Source organism: Mesoplodon densirostris, chromosome 12 (genome assembly GCF_025265405.1).
Source record: "Mesoplodon densirostris isolate mMesDen1 chromosome 12, mMesDen1 primary haplotype, whole genome shotgun sequence".
Taxonomy (NCBI): domain Eukaryota; kingdom Metazoa; phylum Chordata; class Mammalia; order Artiodactyla; family Ziphiidae; genus Mesoplodon; species Mesoplodon densirostris.
Window position 1 is genome coordinate 84024473 of NC_082672.1, and position 20169 is coordinate 84044641.

General features: G+C 35.3%; 1 protein-coding gene across 5 annotated transcripts in view; it reads left to right on the plus strand.

The window, feature by feature from the left end:
- SENP6 (SUMO specific peptidase 6) overlaps positions 1 to 20169 on the plus strand; it is a 110629-nt gene that overhangs the window by 74683 nt on the left and 15777 nt on the right. For all 5 annotated transcript variants that reach the window (XM_060114991.1, XM_060114988.1, XM_060114989.1 and 2 more), the window contains 9 exons: positions 3588 to 3820; positions 7170 to 7340; positions 8300 to 8333; positions 8751 to 8939; positions 9931 to 10157; positions 11504 to 11613; positions 11731 to 11847; positions 17543 to 17665; positions 18886 to 18978. In XM_060114991.1, coding sequence (XP_059970974.1) covers positions 3588 to 3820; positions 7170 to 7340; positions 8300 to 8333; positions 8751 to 8939; positions 9931 to 10157; positions 11504 to 11613; positions 11731 to 11847; positions 17543 to 17665; positions 18886 to 18978 — 1297 coding nt within the window. The remainder of the gene's footprint in view (positions 1 to 3587; positions 3821 to 7169; positions 7341 to 8299; positions 8334 to 8750; positions 8940 to 9930; positions 10158 to 11503; positions 11614 to 11730; positions 11848 to 17542; positions 17666 to 18885; positions 18979 to 20169) is intronic.

Here is a 20169-nt window from a genome sequence, read left to right on the forward strand (position 1 = left end):
GAGCCTGTGCTCCACGACGGGAGAGGCCACAACAGTGAGAGGCCCGTGTACCGCAAAAAAAACCCCAAAAAACCCAACAAAATAAATCCATGTGGTTCTGAGGTGCCTTAAACAGTTTACTATTTAGAGCTTAATCTAGAACCATATCAACTATGAATTAAAACCATAAAGCTTAAATTTGCTTCCCTCCCCTGCTCAAAAAAATAAAAACTGTATTTCTCATTAAAGTATATGAAAAAATATCTTCTGTTTTAAGATATTTATTACATGTTTATTGGCCCTACATTGTGATAAAAGCTTACATACTAACCAATTTAATTTAGTTTTTACAATCCTGTGAAGTAGTTACTAATATAACCCTATTTTATAAGTGAGGCAACCTAGGCTTATGCCTAGTCTTAAGGCTTCTCAATATTATATACATACGGGCTGTTGGAGTGTAGTTTTTTTTTTTTTTTTTTTTTGCAGTACGTGGACCTCTCACTGCTGTGGCCTCTCCCGTTGCGGAGCACAGGCTCCGGACGCGCAGGCTCAGCGGCCATGGCTCACGGGCCCAGCCGCTCCGTAGCATGTGGGATCTTCCCGGATCGGGGCATGAACCCATGTCCCCTGCACCGGCAGGCGGACTCTCAACCACTGTGCCACCAGGGAAGCCCCGGAGTGTAGATTTTAAAAAACAGATTTTTCTGGCTGCAAAGTCTCTATATACTTTATCATTCTTAAATTTGTATTCCTATTAAAACAGTTTATTATTATGAAGCTTTTATTCTGTCCTTGGTGGTCAAATAAATAAATAAAATGTACAATGTCTCAAGTAGTGATAAACTCTGTGTGGAAAAGTGCAGCAGTTCCAGGAAATAGAGAGTGACAAGTGTCGCAACGAAGAAGCTTGCACTTTTAGATAGGTGGTGGGATTTGAGATAGGTGAAAAAGTTACTTGATAGAGTAACTTTTGAACATTGCCTAGAATGAAGTGAGGAGGAAGATAGGGTGATTTCTGTGGAACAAGTTTGTAATGTAAATGCAAAGACCATATATTAGTCAGCTTGGGTTGCCATAACAGAATACTATAGACTGAGTGGGCTTAAACAACAGAGATTTATTGTCTCACAGTCCTGGATGCTGCAACTCCAAGATTAAGGTGCCATCAGGTGAGGCCTCTCTTCCAGGCTTGCAGATAGCCACCTTCTTTCTGTGTATTTACATGGCCTCTCTTTTGTGCTTGTGCAGAGAGGGAGAGGGAGATTTCTATCATCTCTTCTTCCTATTTCACTAGTCCTTTCAAATTAAGGCCTCACCTTTATGACCTCATTTAACCTTTATTGCCTCTTTCTAGGCCCTATCTCCAAATATAGTCACATTGGGGATTGGGGCTTCAACACAGGACTTTTGAAGGGACAGCATTTAGTCCGTAGCAGACCCTGATACAGAATCTTCTGTATATTCATATAGAGTGTGTTCCATGTTGTATACAGAAGCAAAGCAGCTATGAACACAGCTCTTTAACCGTTGTCGTCTTTGCATACTCTCTCCCCATTTACTTTACAGTTATGGTGACATGGAGCACAACCCTCTATTTTAAGTTAATAAAACAAGAGCTATGTAGTACAGTTCTGTCTGTTGCAGTATTGGGGCTTTAAAATAAGTTTTTTTTTTTAACATCTTTATTGGAGTATAATTGCTTTACAATGGTGTGTTAGTTTCTGCTTTATAACAAAGTGAATCAGTTATACATATACATATGTTCCCATATCTCTTCCCTCTTGCGTCTCCCTCCCTCCCACCCTCCCTATCCCACCCCTCTCAGTGGTCACAAAGCACCGAGCTGATCTCCCTGTGCTATGTGGCTGCTTCCCACTAGCTATCTGTTTTACGTTTGGTAGTGTATATATGTCCATGCCACTCTCTCACTTTGTCACAGCTTACCCTTCCCCCTCCCCATATCCTCAAGTCCATGCTCTAGTTAAAATAAGTTTTTGATAGAGTAGCTATAGAAGTTTTAAGGTTTCTGAAGCACAATAAAAATTACTGTAGGTTGAACACTAGGCTTACCGTTTAATATGTATTTCTGCTTAGCTTTTATAAACAACAATAAGCAGTTCATGGACTTTTTTAAAGCTTACGTATGACAGGCACTATGCTATAAACCTTTTACATATTAAATCATTTGTTCTTAAGACAGTCCTTTGAAAATAGGACTTTATTGTCCCCAGTATCACAGAGGAGAACTGAGGCAAATAGCTAGTAAGTGGCAAGACCCTAATTTTCAAGTGTGTGTAAATCAGCTTGGACCTTCTAATCTGGCCTGTTAGATTTTGTGTTAATAAAATGCCAGTTCTGAAAAAGATCAACTTTAGCATTTGCTCCTGAGACTGGATAGCAAAATAAAAAAGATGAATGGTGTGATGCTAGGGGTGATGCCTCTCTGGAACTTGTATACGACTCAAAAAATATTAACTAAGCATTTATGTGTATGATACGGAAAAAGAAAATTGCTCGTACAAGTTTATACATTGTTCAATACATGACTTTCTTTGCCAAGCAGTTTTAGATGCTGGGAATATAGCAGTAAGCAAGGTAGTATTTTTGCTCTTTTACAGCTTATATTAGTGGGGAGAGACAAATGAGCAAGTAAACCTCCACAACAAAAGACAACAGAAATTTAAATTAGTTGATGTGAATAAGTACCTGTGTGCTACTTTAGATTGGGTGGTCAATCAAAAAGTGATATTTAAGCTAATATTTGATGACCAAAATGCAAAAAAGTGTTAGGGGAATTACAGTCAGACAGGAACAGAAAAAATGCCGGTATACCTGGAAAAAATGCCGATATACCTGGTGGTGGTGTTTGAGGAACAGAAAAAAATGCCGGTATACCTGGAACATAAAGAGGGAAAAATGGAGTAGTATGAGAAAGTAGGGTAGGGCCAGATTACGTAAATTTATGAACCAGGGTAAGGAGTTAGTATTTGACTCAAGTGCAGTATACTGGCTCTGTGCAATTATGATATAGAGATGAGTTTGATAAGATTCAGTAATGCGTACATGGTAGAAGAGAAAATTACCTTAATATAATGTCTTGCCCACGTTCATTTACCAAACAAGATTTATTGAGCATTAGGCACTGGTCCAAGTTCTCCCAAAGACCAGTTGTGATGTTAGTGATTCCTTGTGTGAGATAAAATTATTTGGTCACATGCAATTTTACACACATTTAAAATGCGTGCTATTTTGTGAATAATTGATATGCAGATTATCTTCATACTTAAGACTTTCTGGAACTCTGAAATAAACCTACTGATAAACATTTAATTTTTGCTGTAACTTGTGTATGTTTCTGTGTGGGTGATTGTGATGGACTATAGAATCAATTTTACATTTGTATGTTGTTTAAAAAAATGTCAGTTCTAATTGTTCTCCAAATTTAACTTTTCATCAGATAGAATGAATTATGTCTTCATTTTTATTAATCTCAGATCTGGAGGAGATCAAAAGCAAATTTGGTATATTTCCCACTTTGTTCATGTGTTTACATTTTTAACTGACAGGAATGAAAATATCTGAAGTATTTAACATTTTCTTTGTAGTCATTTTGTCCAGTGACGACGATGATGATGACAGTGATAGGACTCACAGAAGAGAAAGCATCTCTCCTCAACCTGCTGATTCAGCATGTTCTTCCCCAGCACCATCCACTGGAAAAGTAGAAGCAGCACTAAATGAAAACACCTGTAGAGTAGAGCATGAACTAAGAAGCATTCCAGCAGATTCAGAATTAAATACAGTTACCTTGCCAAGAAAAGCAAGAATGAAAGACCAGGTACTTTTCACATTTATTGACATTTATTCAGGTTAAGTCTCCTTTGGTATGTAAATATTTGGGGGGGAGGACAATTTGGCAGTATCTTAGGAGAAGAATGAATTAGTCATGAAGTAGGACTTAAAATAACACTTGGAAGATTATTTGAAAGAACATTAAAACATATACAAAAATAAATTAAAGGCTTACAGTGTAAAAAGTTCAACAAGAAACAACATCAACCTTATAGTAAGTGAAATGTAAGTGTAAATATACTTGTATAATCTAGTGGGCAGGAAAAGGTCATTTTAACTTGGGTGTATTTTACCATAATATTGTGGTTTTACTATATTTTACTGTATAAAATTTTTTAAATACTCAGATGGCAAAGGATAACAGAAATTATGTCTATAGACAATAGATCTAGAAAGGGATATTTGTAATAATGCAGGTAACATACACTAATGTCTATAATAGACCAAGGGACAGAATTTAGTCCTCTTTTAAAAATTAGAGGAAAAAAGAAAATAAAAGAAGATAGGAATAGATAAGAAGAGAAAATTCAGGTAATAAACTTTTATAGAAAAAGTACATATTAAAGACAATGAAATATAACCATGTACTTAACAGACTTTCAAAATTAATGCAAAATCGATTAATATGTACTACTGGCAACAATCCAAGGCAAAGGGTACTTTCCTTATATGCTGATGAAAAAAAAGTAAGTTGTTATGGCCTTTTGGGAAAGCAATGTAAAACATCTACTAAAATATTTAAAAGGTATACTGAATGACCAAGTAATTCATTCCCTAGATTCAATCTCAAAGGAATCCTCTACCTCCAGTGCTTAGACTGTATGTATAAATATGATTATTAGCAAACATAATCATTGTCCATTAATATAGAAATGGCTGAAGAAACTATGGTATATCTATACCATGGACTGTTATGCAGCCACCAACAATAAAAATCAGAGCTATATCAATGACTTAGGATTTCTACATGGCCCTGCTTAGTGAGAATACCAAGATGCAGAAATATGTGCATATTTTCTTATTTTTGTAAAAAGAACTTTAAAAAACTTGTATATTAAAAAATTATATGTGTATGTACATGTCAGGAATTCTAGAAGTTATAGATAAAAATGTGGAACCATACATGTTTGATGAAGATGGGAACAGTAAGAAATGAAAAACAAAATAGCTATAATAAAATATAGTTAAAATTATAGAAAAATTATAGAAAAAATATAGCTTGATATTTTTAATATAATCTTGGGGAATGCCTTTCCAAACATTTCAGTACAAGCAAAAATAATAAATGAAGAGATTAATATATTTGATTAAATGGAAAGTACAGAACAGTGAACCAAAACACCATCCACAGAATTCAATAGGTAATGCAAATGGGAAAAAACAGTGAAGTATGTGACAAAGTATGAGTTGGTCCTTTATATATTTTTAATTTCTTAAAGATCAAGAAATAGAAGAAAACCATAGAAAAATGAGTAAAGGGTATGAATAGAGTTTTTTTTTTTAAATAAAGTACTAAAAAAGAAAGTAAAATATATTTTAAGTGTTAGATGGCTGAAAAATTTAAACTATAGTAGTATTTCTTCTTGGCTAGTGTTTGGAGGAATGGAATATTGGCTGTGTAAATTGGTATAACTATGTTGGCGGGCAATTTGGTGATAATTGTATATTCCAGGATTTAGCGGCAGAAATGCTTGCCAGAGAATATTGTGTCATGGGGAAAGCTCAGAAAGAACTCAGATGTCCAGCATAGGAGGGTACAGTTAAATAAACGTGGATTTCCATGAATTTGTGAGCAGTTTTTACACTGACACACTGAATAGTACGGGTTCCTCTGTGCCAGTTTACAGGCCCCTTGGGAGGATGTGGACTGCCCAAGTTCTAGACTCAGTCTCTCCACTATGGATTCAGCTGGAGCAGCTCTTAAATTATCTAACTTATTATTGAGCTAAATAATGTCTCATTCGAAGAAATAATTCTAAAGCTAAAAAAAGTTTTTAAACCGCTCTAATAGGTTTCTGTTAATAACCTGGGAAAATATTCATGATAAATCTGTTAATAAGCCTGAGAAAGCAATTTACAGAAATAAATATGTGTGTGTATCACATTTTGTTTTAATACATATTTTTTCCTGTGACATAGATCACAGAAATGTCTCTAGAGGGATAATGGGAATAGTGACTGTTTTGTGCAGTGGACATTTTTTTTCCTCTTGGTTTTTAATCAAGATCATGTTTTATTCTTGTGATGATAATAAGGTTTTTAACATAATAACTTTACTTTTAATTACATTTAATTTAAAGTATATTTATATAAAATACATTTTTATATTATGATTAATTTGCATTTGAGAGTGACAGTGAAATCTTAATTTAACAGATCAAGTCATTTAACACTTTATAATATATAAAGAAGCATCATCATTTTATAATATAAATAACCATTTTCCTAAATTATATGTTTTCTAAAGAGCTGCTAATTTAATCCAAATACTACAACCACTACCACTATTACTAGCTAACTTTTATCCAACATTTTACTGTGCATGAAGCACAGTGCTAAGCTGCTTATATGCATTAGTTCATTTGAGTAAATACTCTTACATTTTAGCTTAGGAAACCAAAACTTTAGTAGGAGTTATTAAGTTTTACAAGATCAGATCATTAAAAAGTAGCAGAGTTGTGCTTTGAACCCAGGCTGTCATTCCCAGAGTACCATTTCTCACTGCTGTGCTATTACTGGCGTTTCAACTAATAGCCAGATAAAATATAGCAAGATAAAATAGGAAGGGTTTACTGTTATTGTTATAGAATCAATAAATATTTACTTCATCTAACACTGCTGAAATAAAATCAATCTTATGTCTTGATAATTATATTTCTTTTTTTTTTAAGTATTTATTTATTTATTTATTTTTGGCTGCGTTGGGTCTTCGCTGCTGTGCGTGGGCTTTCTCTAGTTGCAGCGAGTGTGGGCTACCCTTCGTTACAGTGTGTGGGCGTATCGTGCTGGCTTCTCTTGTTGTGGAGCACAGGCTCTAGGCGCACAGGCTTCAGTAGTTGCAGCACATGGGCTCAGTAGTTGTGCCTCGTGGGCTCTAGAGCGCAGGCTCGGTACTTGTGACGCATGGGCTTAGTTGCTCTGCGGCATGTGGGATATTCCTGGACCAGGGTTTGAACCCATGTCCCCTGCATTGGCAGGAGTATTCTTAACTACTGTGCCACCAGGGAAGTCCCAGTAATTATATTTCTTATGTTGGGTCTTCTTTGCATATGTCTACTTAGTTTGCAGCTTTGTTTTAGTAACTTATTAAGTGAAATTTTTTTTTCCTTTTTCAGTTTGGTAATTCTATTATCAGCATACCTCAAAAGCGTCGCAAAGTGATTTCTCAAGAAACTTTAGTTGATCCTGTATCTTTAATCTGCCAAAGTTCCTTTAATAGCGTGATTTTAAACTGTCGAAGTATACGAGTAGGAACAGTCTGCCGACTATTAACAGAGCCTGTAATTGTAAGTACCTTCTAAGCTCTTTACTGATTATAAGATTCAAAATTTCATGGCTAAGGCTAATATGTAATATTTTAAAATGTATAAGTTAAAATATTTAATAGAATATTAAAATTATTTCAAGATTTCAAATTGCTTAGGAATATATAAACAGTTGTAAATTGCTACTCACCATAAAAATTACTGGGTAAAAAATTTATCATATATACTCCAATAAAAAAATTTTTTTTAATTTATCATGATGTAATATTCAAGGTAGTACGTATTCATCATAGGAAGATGCTTGTTTTCACTGAGTTAGAATTACCCTCTAATGTGTTACCATTTTATTCTCATGCTAGCTCAATGCATGAAAAGAGTATTTTAAAGAACTGTATGAGAGAAAGAAGAATCCAAAAGCTTTGTGGTCTGCAGAAAAATGTCTTGTAACATAGCAACTCCTAGAAATAGATTAGTGGACTACAGTGGCCACCCAAGAGGCATTGTGGTTTTGAACTAGTTCAGTGTCCATACAGCCCAAAGGACTTTCTATAGTCCCTTTATCTTACCTGTCATACCTGTCTTCTTATTACTCTGCTACCACCAATCCAATTCAAATGTATATTTTCTATTAAAATTTTAACATAATCTCCTTAACCTGCCTTCTAAGTCATAATTTTTCTTCTTTCTAATGTAGCCTATACATTGTTGGTAGGTTAATCTTCCTACAGCAGTGTACTTATTTTGTAAAAGCCTTTATTTTAAATGTCTTAACTTGGTGTCCCTAATTATCTATTTCCAACTATTTTTTCAACAAAGGCTGGCTTCATTCTCAGTATTGTAAAGGCCAGATGGAGGAATGCAGTACATGGATCAGTTTTTCTGCCTTATGTGGGCTAAGTCCCAAATAACATGTCATTTAGGGTGTTTGTAGCAAAATCTTCAGAAATCTATGATTGTTACTGACGTATCTTATTTTTCAGTTTTGTTTAGATGTTATCAAGATACAGCTAGAAGGTAAGCTATTTTATATCCTGCTGCTCACTAAAGCTTTGTTTACACTAAAACACTTTAATGGAATAAAAAATTAAATGATATTCTTAGAATTCATTAAGATGGTTAGTTATTACATACATTTTAACAAAAGGCATTATACCTTAATAGTGTAATTTCATACTATTACATCACAAAAGCTATGTTTAATTTTTTAAGCATGCTTCATTAGAATCCTCTTTCCATCTGGGAAAAAAATGTAGATACTTCTTTAAGGTCAAAGATTTTCCTTCATTTCCCACTAGAGTTACTGTTTACAGAGTATAATAAATATGTACTTAACTTTAAAATTGTACTTCCTTACAGTTTCCTCCATTCATGATTTTGCCCTCTTAAGAATTGATTCCTTTTCCATTTTCATTTGTTCTTCTCCGGAACCAGAAAAGGAACCTGTAGAGATTACTTTAAATACCTCTGATCTAACAAAATGTGAGTGGTGTAATGTCCGAAAATTACCAGTGGTGTTTCTTCAGACGACAGCAGCAGTTTGTCGGAGGCTGAGCATGCAACTGCGGATGAACATGGATAATAAAGTTCGGAATGACTGTAAAGGAATAAATAAGTTAACAAGTAAGTTATGTAGAGCAAATATAGTAATACATACAATACATTGTTTAGCAGAACGTGAGTCGACTTTGATAGATACCTTAGATGTATCTTAACTACAATCCTTACAGTGACCTTGTAAGATAGATATTACTTCTCCATTTTATAGGTGAGGAAAAGTCCACAGAAAGTGGAAGTTCTGAAGATAAAACCCGGGTTTACCTATCCATGTAGAAAGTTTTCAAAATGGGTTAAAACTCAAAAGATATATACTCTTTATTTTAACACTGTATGATCTGAATAAAATGAGTTCTTTGTTTGTTTTGTTTTGTTTTGTTTAAATGTACTGATAGGAGTTCTAACGGTAAATCAGCGATCAATCTGGAAACCTTGAAACTTAGCCTGATTAGGAAGTTTGAAAGTTCATCGAACAGGTCTTCATCCTCTACAATAAATCAGTGTGGTTCTCCATTTTGTTTCCCTTCCCCTCTAACGTTTGTGGTATAGCATGACTAGTTGTAAAATATTTTTCCTCAGTAATTGCTGCTTCAGCTTAACGATGAGTAAATGATAGTTACTATTAAAGTTGCAAGAGTTGGCACATTAGTGAATAGCAGTTTTTACAGTTAAATCTAGAGATACCAGTTCACTTGGCAATTTCTTATTTGTGTTTGACAAAAATGTTAACTGATTATATATTTAAAACTAATATATTTGGATTCTATTAGATGAAATAAATTAGTTACATCTATGGATAGATTTGTTCTTGAGCTGCTGCTAGAGTAATGTGTTCTGGTTCCTTTCTTTTAATAACTTAGGTGACATTGTTAGGTGACACTGTCATTGGTCTTTATTCTAGTATTGTATATCCACTGTATGCCAAACAGTGTTTTGAACATTTATACCAGGATTTCTGGTGATACTCTTGGAAATAACTAGTTGTTACTCTTTTTCTAGTATCTGTTTACTTACTTTTTTTCCTTTAGACTTACAGTTATATTGATTTTTTTTTCAGATTTGCAAGAACAATACATAATTCTAATTTTTCAAAATGGCCTTGATCCTCAGGCAAATATGGTATTTGAAAATATCATTATTGACATTGGTATAAAGAATAAAGTGTCAAATTTTTTTGTGAAAATTCCCTTTGATGAAGCCAATAGCAGACTTGTTGCCTGTACAAGAACCTGTGAAGAGAGCAGCAAAGGAAGTTGTGTGCAGAAAGAAAACAAAATTAAAAATGTAATTATATTTTTTAACGTTTTTAATGTAATTTTAAATGGTACCTTTAAAGGGAAATGTGGTTCATTATCATATTGCTCATTTGGAGTTAGATCCTTTTAATTCCATTTCAGAATTATTTGCTTCTATATGTGATTTGTAAACTACCTTGTGTCGAAATATTAATGGTGGTGGGTTACTTGTAACACAAATTGTAATTGGTACAAGTCTCAGAGGCATTTTTATTTTAGTCCTTTCCGCATTCTGTTCTTGTCTTTACTTTTTGTCTCCTTTTCTTTTTCTCTCATGCTGTTTTCTTTTTCCCTCACTCTCAACATACGTATACATACAGTGCTACATTCAAATTGATTGTTACTGTTTCTTAAATTTGCTGGTGGTTCCCAGTGGTGACATTGGCTTCGGTACAAATAAAGGAATTTTCGTCCCTGATGTATTGTCCATTTATGTGTAACATGTGCCTACATGGTTGAAAACTTGGAAAGGAAGGATGTATACCGTTTGATTCTGACTCTCAACAATTCTAGAATAACTAATTTTAGAATAACGGATTATGTAGTAGGTAACTCTGAGCCACCTGAATCGAAGGCTGAAGTACTACTATAACACATAATATAATGTTAATCAATATGACTTAAAATACTCTAAATTTGTCTCCTACCACAGCAACTGAAGTTTGCTGACAATTTATTAGAAATATTAAATCTTTCATCTGCCTACAAATTTGGAAATAGGGCTGGCTATCCAAGGCATATTATTCGTGAAGTTGAGCAAGGCTTCACCAGAAAAGAGCTATTCACACAGTTAGTGGGTTGAAGAAAAGAACAGAAGGAGGAAGGGGAACCATTCCCCTTCTTTTGCAGAATTGGCTACAGGAGATAATGCCAGAGGAAGAAAAGAGCAGCTGGAGCCCTAAGGCAGCTGTGATGGACTCAGATTTCAATGGAAGTCTCTTTCTTTAAGGACTCCTTGATTCTGGAGAACTGAAGCTCAGTGGACTGTGTTCCCTGAGCCTCTGCTCGCATATTCCATGGATTGCCTAGGCACTGAACTTATGTAGGCCTACACTCCTAGAAGAAAAAACCACTATCTGTTCTTTGGATTTTACTAACATAATCTAATTTAATATGGATGGTTGAGATCTTAGACAGGATACTGGAAAACCAGTTACAAAAATTGGAAGAGTATCACTGTTCTGGAAGCTACAGATAAAAAGAAAGTTGACCCTAGTTTTGCCTGTTTCTTATTTTTAGTCTTTTTAAATTGAAAAGCATTCTTGCCTTGTACTTTTTTTATTGAAAATGTTTCAAATTGATTTTGTGAATTGATAATTTAATTTTCTTTACCAGGTGTCCCTTGAATCTAAAATACAACTTAAAAACAAACAAGAATTCCAGTTTTTTGATAATGAGGAGGAAACTGGAGAGAGCCACACCATCTTCATGGGCCCTGTAGAAAAGTGAGAGAATTCCTTTACATTTGCAACACGCTTAAGTTTCTTCTCTGTTTTATTACATTTTGGTTATATGCATACCTATTTTTGTTTGTTTACTTATTTTTTAAAATTTTGTTACAGATTGATAGTGTATCCACCACCTCCAGCTAAAGGAGGCATCTCCGTTACTAATGAGGACCTGCATTGTCTAAGTGAAGGAGAATTTTTAAATGATGTTATTATAGACTTTTATTTGAAGTAAGTTAATTTTCTCCTAGCCTTTTAGCAAATTTTTAACATTTTATAATGTATACATGTATTTTCTGGAGTCAAAATTGTTTGGATTTTGAATTCCATCACTGCCACTTACTGTATGACATCTGGAAAGTTATTTAACGTCTCTGTGAATGTTTCTTCATTTTAAAAATGGGAAAAATAATATCTAAAAGGATCATGAGAATTAAATAAGATATACATTTCAAGTGCTAGGAAAAATACCTGGCACATGCAAAGTGATCATAAATGATAGCTTATTATATTATCAGTGTTGTAGTATTTAAAGCATCTAAAATTGTTACTACCCTAGGTTAGGTAATAATTTGTTGAGCAAGGACATAAGTATGATTTCACTCGTTTTCCTTCAATAAATGTTCACCAAGTGCCAACTTTGTGGCAGGCACTGTGTTAAAAGTTTATGATTTTATAGGGAACACAAATGTAGGATTAAAGTATTGGCAGAAGCATTAACATGGTACAAACATAGCAGAAAAAGAAAGCTTCATTCTCTCTGGGGGTTGGGAAATATGAGGAATCAAGAAGCTCTCCTAGAAGGGCTTACATCATGACCCAGAATACACATAACATATACATATACATGAATACATGTATGTGTAATGTGTTTATACATGTATAAATTTGTATGTGTTTACTGCTTTGTGTTATAAGATGGATGTGTGTATGAAACAAAACAGAACTTAACTATCAGTGTGTTTAGTGCTCTCCGGTATTTCCTAGTTTATTCAAATGTATATCAGAAGACAATATTTTTTTTAAAAAACTGGTTGTTAAAAGCTGCTGGAGGGACTCCCCTGGTGGTGCAGTGGTTAAGAATCCACCTGCCAATGCAGGGGACACGGGTTCAAGCCCTGGTCTGAGAAGATCCCACATGGCATGGAGCAGCTAAGCGCATGCACCACAACTACTGAGCCTGTGTTCTAGAGCCCACGAACCACAGCTACTGAGCCTGTGCGCCACAACTACTGAAGCCCGGGTGCCTAGAGCCTGTGCTCCACAACAAGAGAAGCCACCACAACGAGAAGCCCTCGCACCGTAACTAGAGAAAGCCCGCATGCAGCAACAAAGACCCAATGCAGCCAAACGTGAATTAATTAAAAAAAGATGTGTTCTCTTAATCCTAATGTATACTACCTTAACAAACCAAGCTACTGAAAAATCTTAAGTGATTGTGTAGAACAGTGCTGCTGTTACTGGATAAAGTGTTGTTCTGTGAATGTCAGCTAGGTTATGTTGTGCTAGTGCTATTCAGATGGTCTTTGTCCTTACTGATGTTCTGCCTACTTGTTCTGTAATTATTGAGAAAGTCGTGGATCTCCAACTACAGTTATTGATTTGTCTATTTCTCCTTATGTATTTTGAAGCTCTGTTGTTAGGTACATACATGTTTATGTCTTCTTGGAGAATCAACCCCTTTATCATTACATGATGTTCCTGTTTATTCTTGATAATCTCCTTGTTTTTAATCCTACTTTGTTCAAAATTAATATAGCTACTCCAGCTTTCTTTTGGTTTGTGTTTGCTGATGCATGATGTATGTTTCTTCACCCTTTTACTTTTAACCTGTTTAAGTCTTTATGTTTAAAATGTTTTTTTTGTTTTTGAAAGCACATAGTTGGATCTAAAAAATAAATTGAACTCTTGTGTTTTGTTTACATTTTAGTTTATTCTATTTCATACTTAAATCTATATTTTTTACATTACAAAAGAGATTTTATAGTCTTTTTTTATTCTTTTGAAATTCTTTATATATTTTCAGGAGGCCCCTTGACATCATATAGTTAAACTTCAGAGCAAATTTTATACAGTAAACTTACATTATCTACAAGTTCTGCCTTTCTGATGCAAATCTATTCCAAATAAGATAGAGAATCTAACAAAATCCATGATTTTTTTATTTTTTTTTTTCAGTACACGGGCCTCTCACTGCTGTGGCATCTCCCGTTGCGGAGCACAGGCTCCGGACGCGCAGGCTCAGCGGCCATGGCTCACGGGCCTAGCCGCTCCACGGCCTGTGGGATCTTCCCGGACCGGGGCACGAACCCGTGTCCCCTGCATCGGCAGGCAGACTCCCAACCACTGTGCCACCAGGGAAGCCCAAAATCCATGATTTTAAAAAAATCTTTGTTTATATTCATCTCATGACATTCTTAGAAGTGAATTAAAAAGAGGAAACTTCTTTTTTAAAATTTATTATTTATTTATTTTTAAAATTTTTGGTTGCGTCGGGTCTTAGTTGCGGCACACGGGATCTTCATCGAGGCATGCAGGATCTTTTGTTGCAGCATGCAGGCTTTTCATTGTGGCTCACAGGTTTCTCTCTAGTTGTGGCTTGTGGGTTTTCTCTCTCTAGTTGTGACGTGCAGGCTCCAGAGCAGGTGGGCTCTGTAGTTTGCGGCACACGGGCTCTCTAGTTGAGGTGCACAAGCTCAGTACAGGCTTAGTTGCCCTGCGGCATGTGGGATCTTAGTTCCCTGACCAGGGATCGAACCCGTGTCCCCTGCATTGTAAGGCAGATTCTTTACCACTGGACCACCAGGGAAGTCCCAAAAAGAGGAAACTTTTTAAAACTTCACTATTAAAAATAAGTAATTCAGTTGCTACCAGAGCTGCTCATTCTTTTCCATTTCTAACTCTACAAGTTAGAAACAAACCTTTAAATAGTTTGCCAGAATTATAAAAAGTAGAAGGGTATTGCATCTAGAGAATGTTAATAAAATGCAGGGAAAAAGAATAATTTTAATAAAAATTATTTTCAAAACCTTAAAATCATCTTTTAACTTCATCCTGTAACTAAATGTCATGATTGAATTGTTAGATTGTCTGCTTTATAAAATAGCAGATGAACAGCTTCACCATGACATTCAATATTTAAATGATTTATACACTGAAAGAAAAAAAACAAATGAAAGAAATGGAAGGAAATCCCAAAATGAAAGAAATTCCCAAAAGGTTTTTTGTAATAAACTTGGATTTTCCCTTTAATTCTAAAATAAGAGACTTAGTTGTTCTAATTAAAATTAATAATTCTAATACATGTACATAAAAAAACCCAGAACTATATATAGTCACAGAAATGCTTAACGGATGTATATTAGATTAGAAAGACAAAACTAGTTTTTTTTTTTAAATTAAAAGGCTTTTTGAAGTTTTGTCATTTTTAAGTCCTTAATTCCTCTAGGATTTGTTACACTAAGATAACATAGTTGCACAGGTCTGTTTTCAGGGCTCTATAGTTTGTTCCGTTGGCCGTGCACCTATCCCTGCATCAGTACCACACTGCCATGATTCGTGTTACTTTATTCTTGTTATCTGTAATAGAAAGGCAAGCCCTCCGCCATATTCTTCTGCACAAGTGTTTTGGATATGCTTGACCTTTTGATTCTTTCAGATAAACTTTGGAATCAGCCCATCAGATTCCATTTTTAAAGTCCTTTTGAGATTTTGATTGTAATTGCACTGAATCAGTGATTCTGCACTGGGGGCACTTTGGGCATTTTGGTCCTCACAAGAGGAAGGGATGCGTGCTGAGGGCATCTGTGGGTAGAGGCCAGAGGTAAGGCCAAGCACCCGACGCTGCACAGGACACCCCCCACAGCAAAGCATTATCTGGCTTAAAATGTCAGCAGCGCCAGCTTGAGGAACCCTCCGCGAAATTTATGCAATTTGGAGACAACTGATACTTAACATTTTTGAGGATTTCAACAAGAAATATATTTTGCCCGTATAGCCAGACATCTTGCTAAAGCTCTTTTATTTCTAGTATGTCTGTAGATCTTTTTAAGTTTTCTGTATGAAAATCCTTTCATCTGCAAATAAATTTATTTCTTCCATTTACAAAAATAAAGCATGGATTTGTTTATATATGAAGTAGAGTCCATTTTCTTAAATCACCAATAACTTTCTTTTTTAAGTTGAACTATCCCTTTTTTTGTTCAATTCAGTTTACAAAATAGCCATTGTAGTTTGTAATGGTAAAAGCAGCATGGTTCACCCATTATGGTGTAGCCCCTAAATTCAAGTCCAGTCCACTTGTTTTGAATATAGATGTAGAATTCAGCAATTGATTTAAACTGTGTCATGAGGTGATTCACTGTCTTATGTCTTTTGTCGGGGCACACTGAGTTGCCCTAAAGCAAGCAATCTGTAAGTTATGTCCTTTTCATCAGAACTTGAGCTTTAGAATTATCAAATATTATGACAGAAGTGACAGGTCTCAAAGATGTGCCCTCTGGGTACTTGCTGTTTCTGTGTAAGGTTTCACAAGGCTTTCATACTCTCCTCATTTTAATAAGATGAATATGGTCATAAGCTTGAATTTGCATAGCTCCTTTGGGGGAGTTTGGAGCATAAATAATTAAATTTAATATATCATAATTTCTCTTTGTAATATAAGGAACCATTTCTATTTGTCTTGATATAGACCTATAGAGAAAAACAACTAAGGCAAGGAAAAATTAGAACTGATGTAAGATCACTTTAAAGAGTCATTGTTATAACCTCACCACTGTACAGATTCTTTCTGTTTTTATAAAAAGCAGTTTATGGCTAGTCATCATGGTTTATTAACTGTTTAAAACAAAATAAACATAAAACATAAAAATAGCAGCTTTACTGACATACAGAGCACATACCATACAATTCACCCATTTAAAGTGTGTAATTCAGTGGTTTTTAGTGTGTTCAGACAGTTGTGCAACCATCACCATAATCGATATTAGAACATTTTCACCCCCTACAGACCCTCAATACCCATTAGCAGTGGCTCCGCATTTCCCCAGCCCACCCCAGCTCTAAGCAACCACCAGTCCTTGCTATCTCTGTGGATTTGCATATTCTGAGCATTTTATATACATGGAAGCATACAATATGTGGACTTTTGTGACTAGCTTCTTTCACTTAGCATAACGTTTTCATGGTTCTTCTATGTTACAGCATGTATCAGAACTTCATTTTTTTAATATTTATTTATTTTTATATTTTTTGCTGCATTGGGTCTTCGTTGCTGCACGTGGGCTTTCTCTAGTTGCGGCGAGCGGGGGCTACTCCTCGTTGCCGTGCACGGGCTTCTCATTGCAGTGGCTTCTCTTGTTGCAGAGCACGACCTCTAGGTGCACGGGCTTCAGTAGTTGTGGCACGCGGGCTCTAGAGCAAAGGCTCAGTAGTTGTGGCACATGGGCTTAGTTGCTCCGCGGCATGTGGGCTCTTCCCGGACCAGGGCTCAAACCCGCGTCCCTTTCATTGGCAGGGAGATTCTTAACCACTGTGCCACCAGGGAAGTCCTTCATTTCTTTTTATTGCCAAATAATGTTCCATTGTGTGGATATATCACATTTTCCATTCATCGGTGATGAGCATTTCTGTCATTTCTATTTTTTGGGTATGATAAATAATGTTTCTACGAATGTTCATAAATGTGCCCTTGTTTTAGAAGATTAGATCTTTCAAATCCTAGTTTTACTCTCAAACACCACTTATTACCTACAAATAGTCTGATAGTAATCATTGTCTAGAATATGAAATAAATATTGTTTATGACTTCTTTCAGTTTAAAGGAATAGAGATTGATGGTGGCTAAATAGATATTTGATCACTCTGTGACTGTTTTTAGTATAAACTGTTAACTTCATTCTATTTGGAATTACTTTTTATAAAATAGATATTTGGTGCTTGAAAAATTGAAGAAAGAAGAAGCTGACCGAATCCATGTATTCAGTTCTTTCTTCTACAAACGCCTTAATCAGAGAGAGAGGAGAAATCTTCATGAAACAACTAATCTATCGTAAGTCAAGCTTTTTTTTTTTTTTTTTTTTTTTTGCGGTAGGCGGGCCTCCCACTGCCACTGCCTCTCCCGTTGCGGAGCGCAGGCTCCGGACGCGCCTGCTCAGTGGCCATGGCTCACGGGCCCGGCCGCTTCGCGGCATGTGGGATCCTCCCGGACCGGGGCACGAACCTGCGTCCCCTGCATCAGCAGGCGGACTCTCAACCACTGTGCCACCAGGGAAGCCCAGTCAAGCTTTTTGAAAATATTTAACAGATGTAGTAAGTCACTTAAGTTTAACTTAGAAAAAATTGCTTATTTGTATTAAAGCAACATTTTTTACTTCCATTCTCAATTAGCAAAATTAATATAATTTATAATATTCTAAAACTCCAAGAATACCTGGAATTCATAAAGGTTTTAGGTCTAATACCTAGATCAGTATTTCCCAAATATATCTGATAGTTTAAAAAAGAAAAATTACTTGAATACTTATTAAATACCGATTGCTCTGTTTTACCTTAGATGTTCCATCCATAATAGCTAACAGAGGAACCTATGAATCTGTAATTTTAATAAGTTCTTTGGATAATTCTTCTCAGACAAGTTAAGGAAACAACATTCCACATGTGAGGCCTGAGTTATTTATAATGCCTCTCCATATAGTGATTGCATCCAGCTCTAATACTTGCTGGCAATTGGTCACAAGATACAAAGAGTTGGTACATTTTTTGTCATAATTGCTGTTAAGTGTCTTGAATTGATGGCTGCAGTGCATAATATTAATAACATTTTCTACTATTTCAGTGATCCCTAATTTTGCATCTTAGAGTTGATGGTACTGCTTGGTTTTGACCAGTGCTGGTAGTCTGCCCTGTTTCACCAGCTGTAAGATAGTGCTCACTTTTCCTGCTCTCTCCTCCTCAGTTCTTATAGATCATGGTCTGATATGCTTCTCGATATCGTTGCTAAAACCAGTTCTGCAACAATAAAAATAGTAGCTCTGATCCACCCTAGTAAGTAGTAGTAGGAATTAAATAATCTCTTTCTTCCAGATTCAGGGACGGGCAGTTTCCCATCTTCCCAGCTCCATCTCAGATGTTCTGCTTTCTTCTCACAACTTGTTAAATCATACAACTGATCTATTAACATCTCAACCTTTGTAATGTATAAGTTGCTGCATAGAGGCAGAAACACTAGAAACACTTCAAAAGCTTGACAGTTTCTCTCTTGTCTTACAGAATACAGCAGAAGCGACATGCAAGAGTAAAGACATGGACCCGGCATGTAGATATTTTTGAAAAGGACTTTATTTTTGTACCCCTTAATGAAGCGTGAGTAAGATTTTCCTTTATGTTAATGTGATGGCAGTTTTTAGCAGATGTGTTTTTGAGGTGAATAATTCATCCATTTTTTAACTTCTTTCTGAAATTTGTTGTATATATTGACACTTAATTCTTTATTTTATGGAAATTAATATACTTTTCCAGTGAATCATATAAGATACTGAATTTTACAGACACTAGATGAGAGATCTTTTTAATTTCATTTTATTCATCAATGTAGAATAATGTCATCTTTTAAAAATGGTGCTTGTGGTCTAGCAGACATCCTATATAGAAAAGACTGCTTTGTACAGAATGGTGATTAGGTCACATAGAAGAATTTGAATCTTTAGTTTAAGATACACTTTGGCTCTTAATCAAAAAGAAGAAAAGGTGGCTGGATTTATGTCATTTGCTCACTGAAAACCATGTTTACCACTTAAAGCTATTTTCTAAGTAAATGGGGGTGGTAAACATTTTGTGTTTTTCTCCCCCAGTGACTAGAGAGGCATAGATGTGTAGGACAGTCTTACTATACAATTTAAACTTGAGAGTTTTTGTATTTCATTTTTTAATTTTCCTGTGTCCTCCAGCCAAAGACCTCCAGGAATACCCCTGTAATTGGACAACTTGGGTTTAGTACTTGCCTCAAGGGAGAACACACAACATGGGTGACTATGGATCCTCTCAGTAAAAGTGTGTTTGAAAGAGGCAGTAAAAGAATTTGGGCCTTGGTTTGGTGGAAGGTCTAAGGAAGCAGTGGTTTGTTTGGATAAAGAAGTTGCATTCGCTCATTTAGCAATAAAAGAATATTTGGTATTTTGAGGGGTTGCATTGTGATCTTATATTTGTCTCTGCTGAGACAAATTATGAAATGGCCTTACTTTGTCTCATTTTATCATGGTTGCAGAGTAACCTTATCTGAAGTTGGTATTCTGTAAGATTGTTTATTTCTAATAAGCCTGTTTGTGCCAAGCTATTTTCTGAATGTGCTCTTTTTTCCCCACTATAAAAAACAAATTCACTCTATAGTATAATCAAATCCTATTTATTTGTAATCATGCTTTAATCATAAAACCTGTGCTCTCTAATTATCCCAGTCAAAGATAGGTAGGCTAGGTTAAAACATTGGTTATAGCTATAAAGCCCACCTTCTTCAAAGATATATATTTGAGTCAAACATAGTATCATAAAAAAATT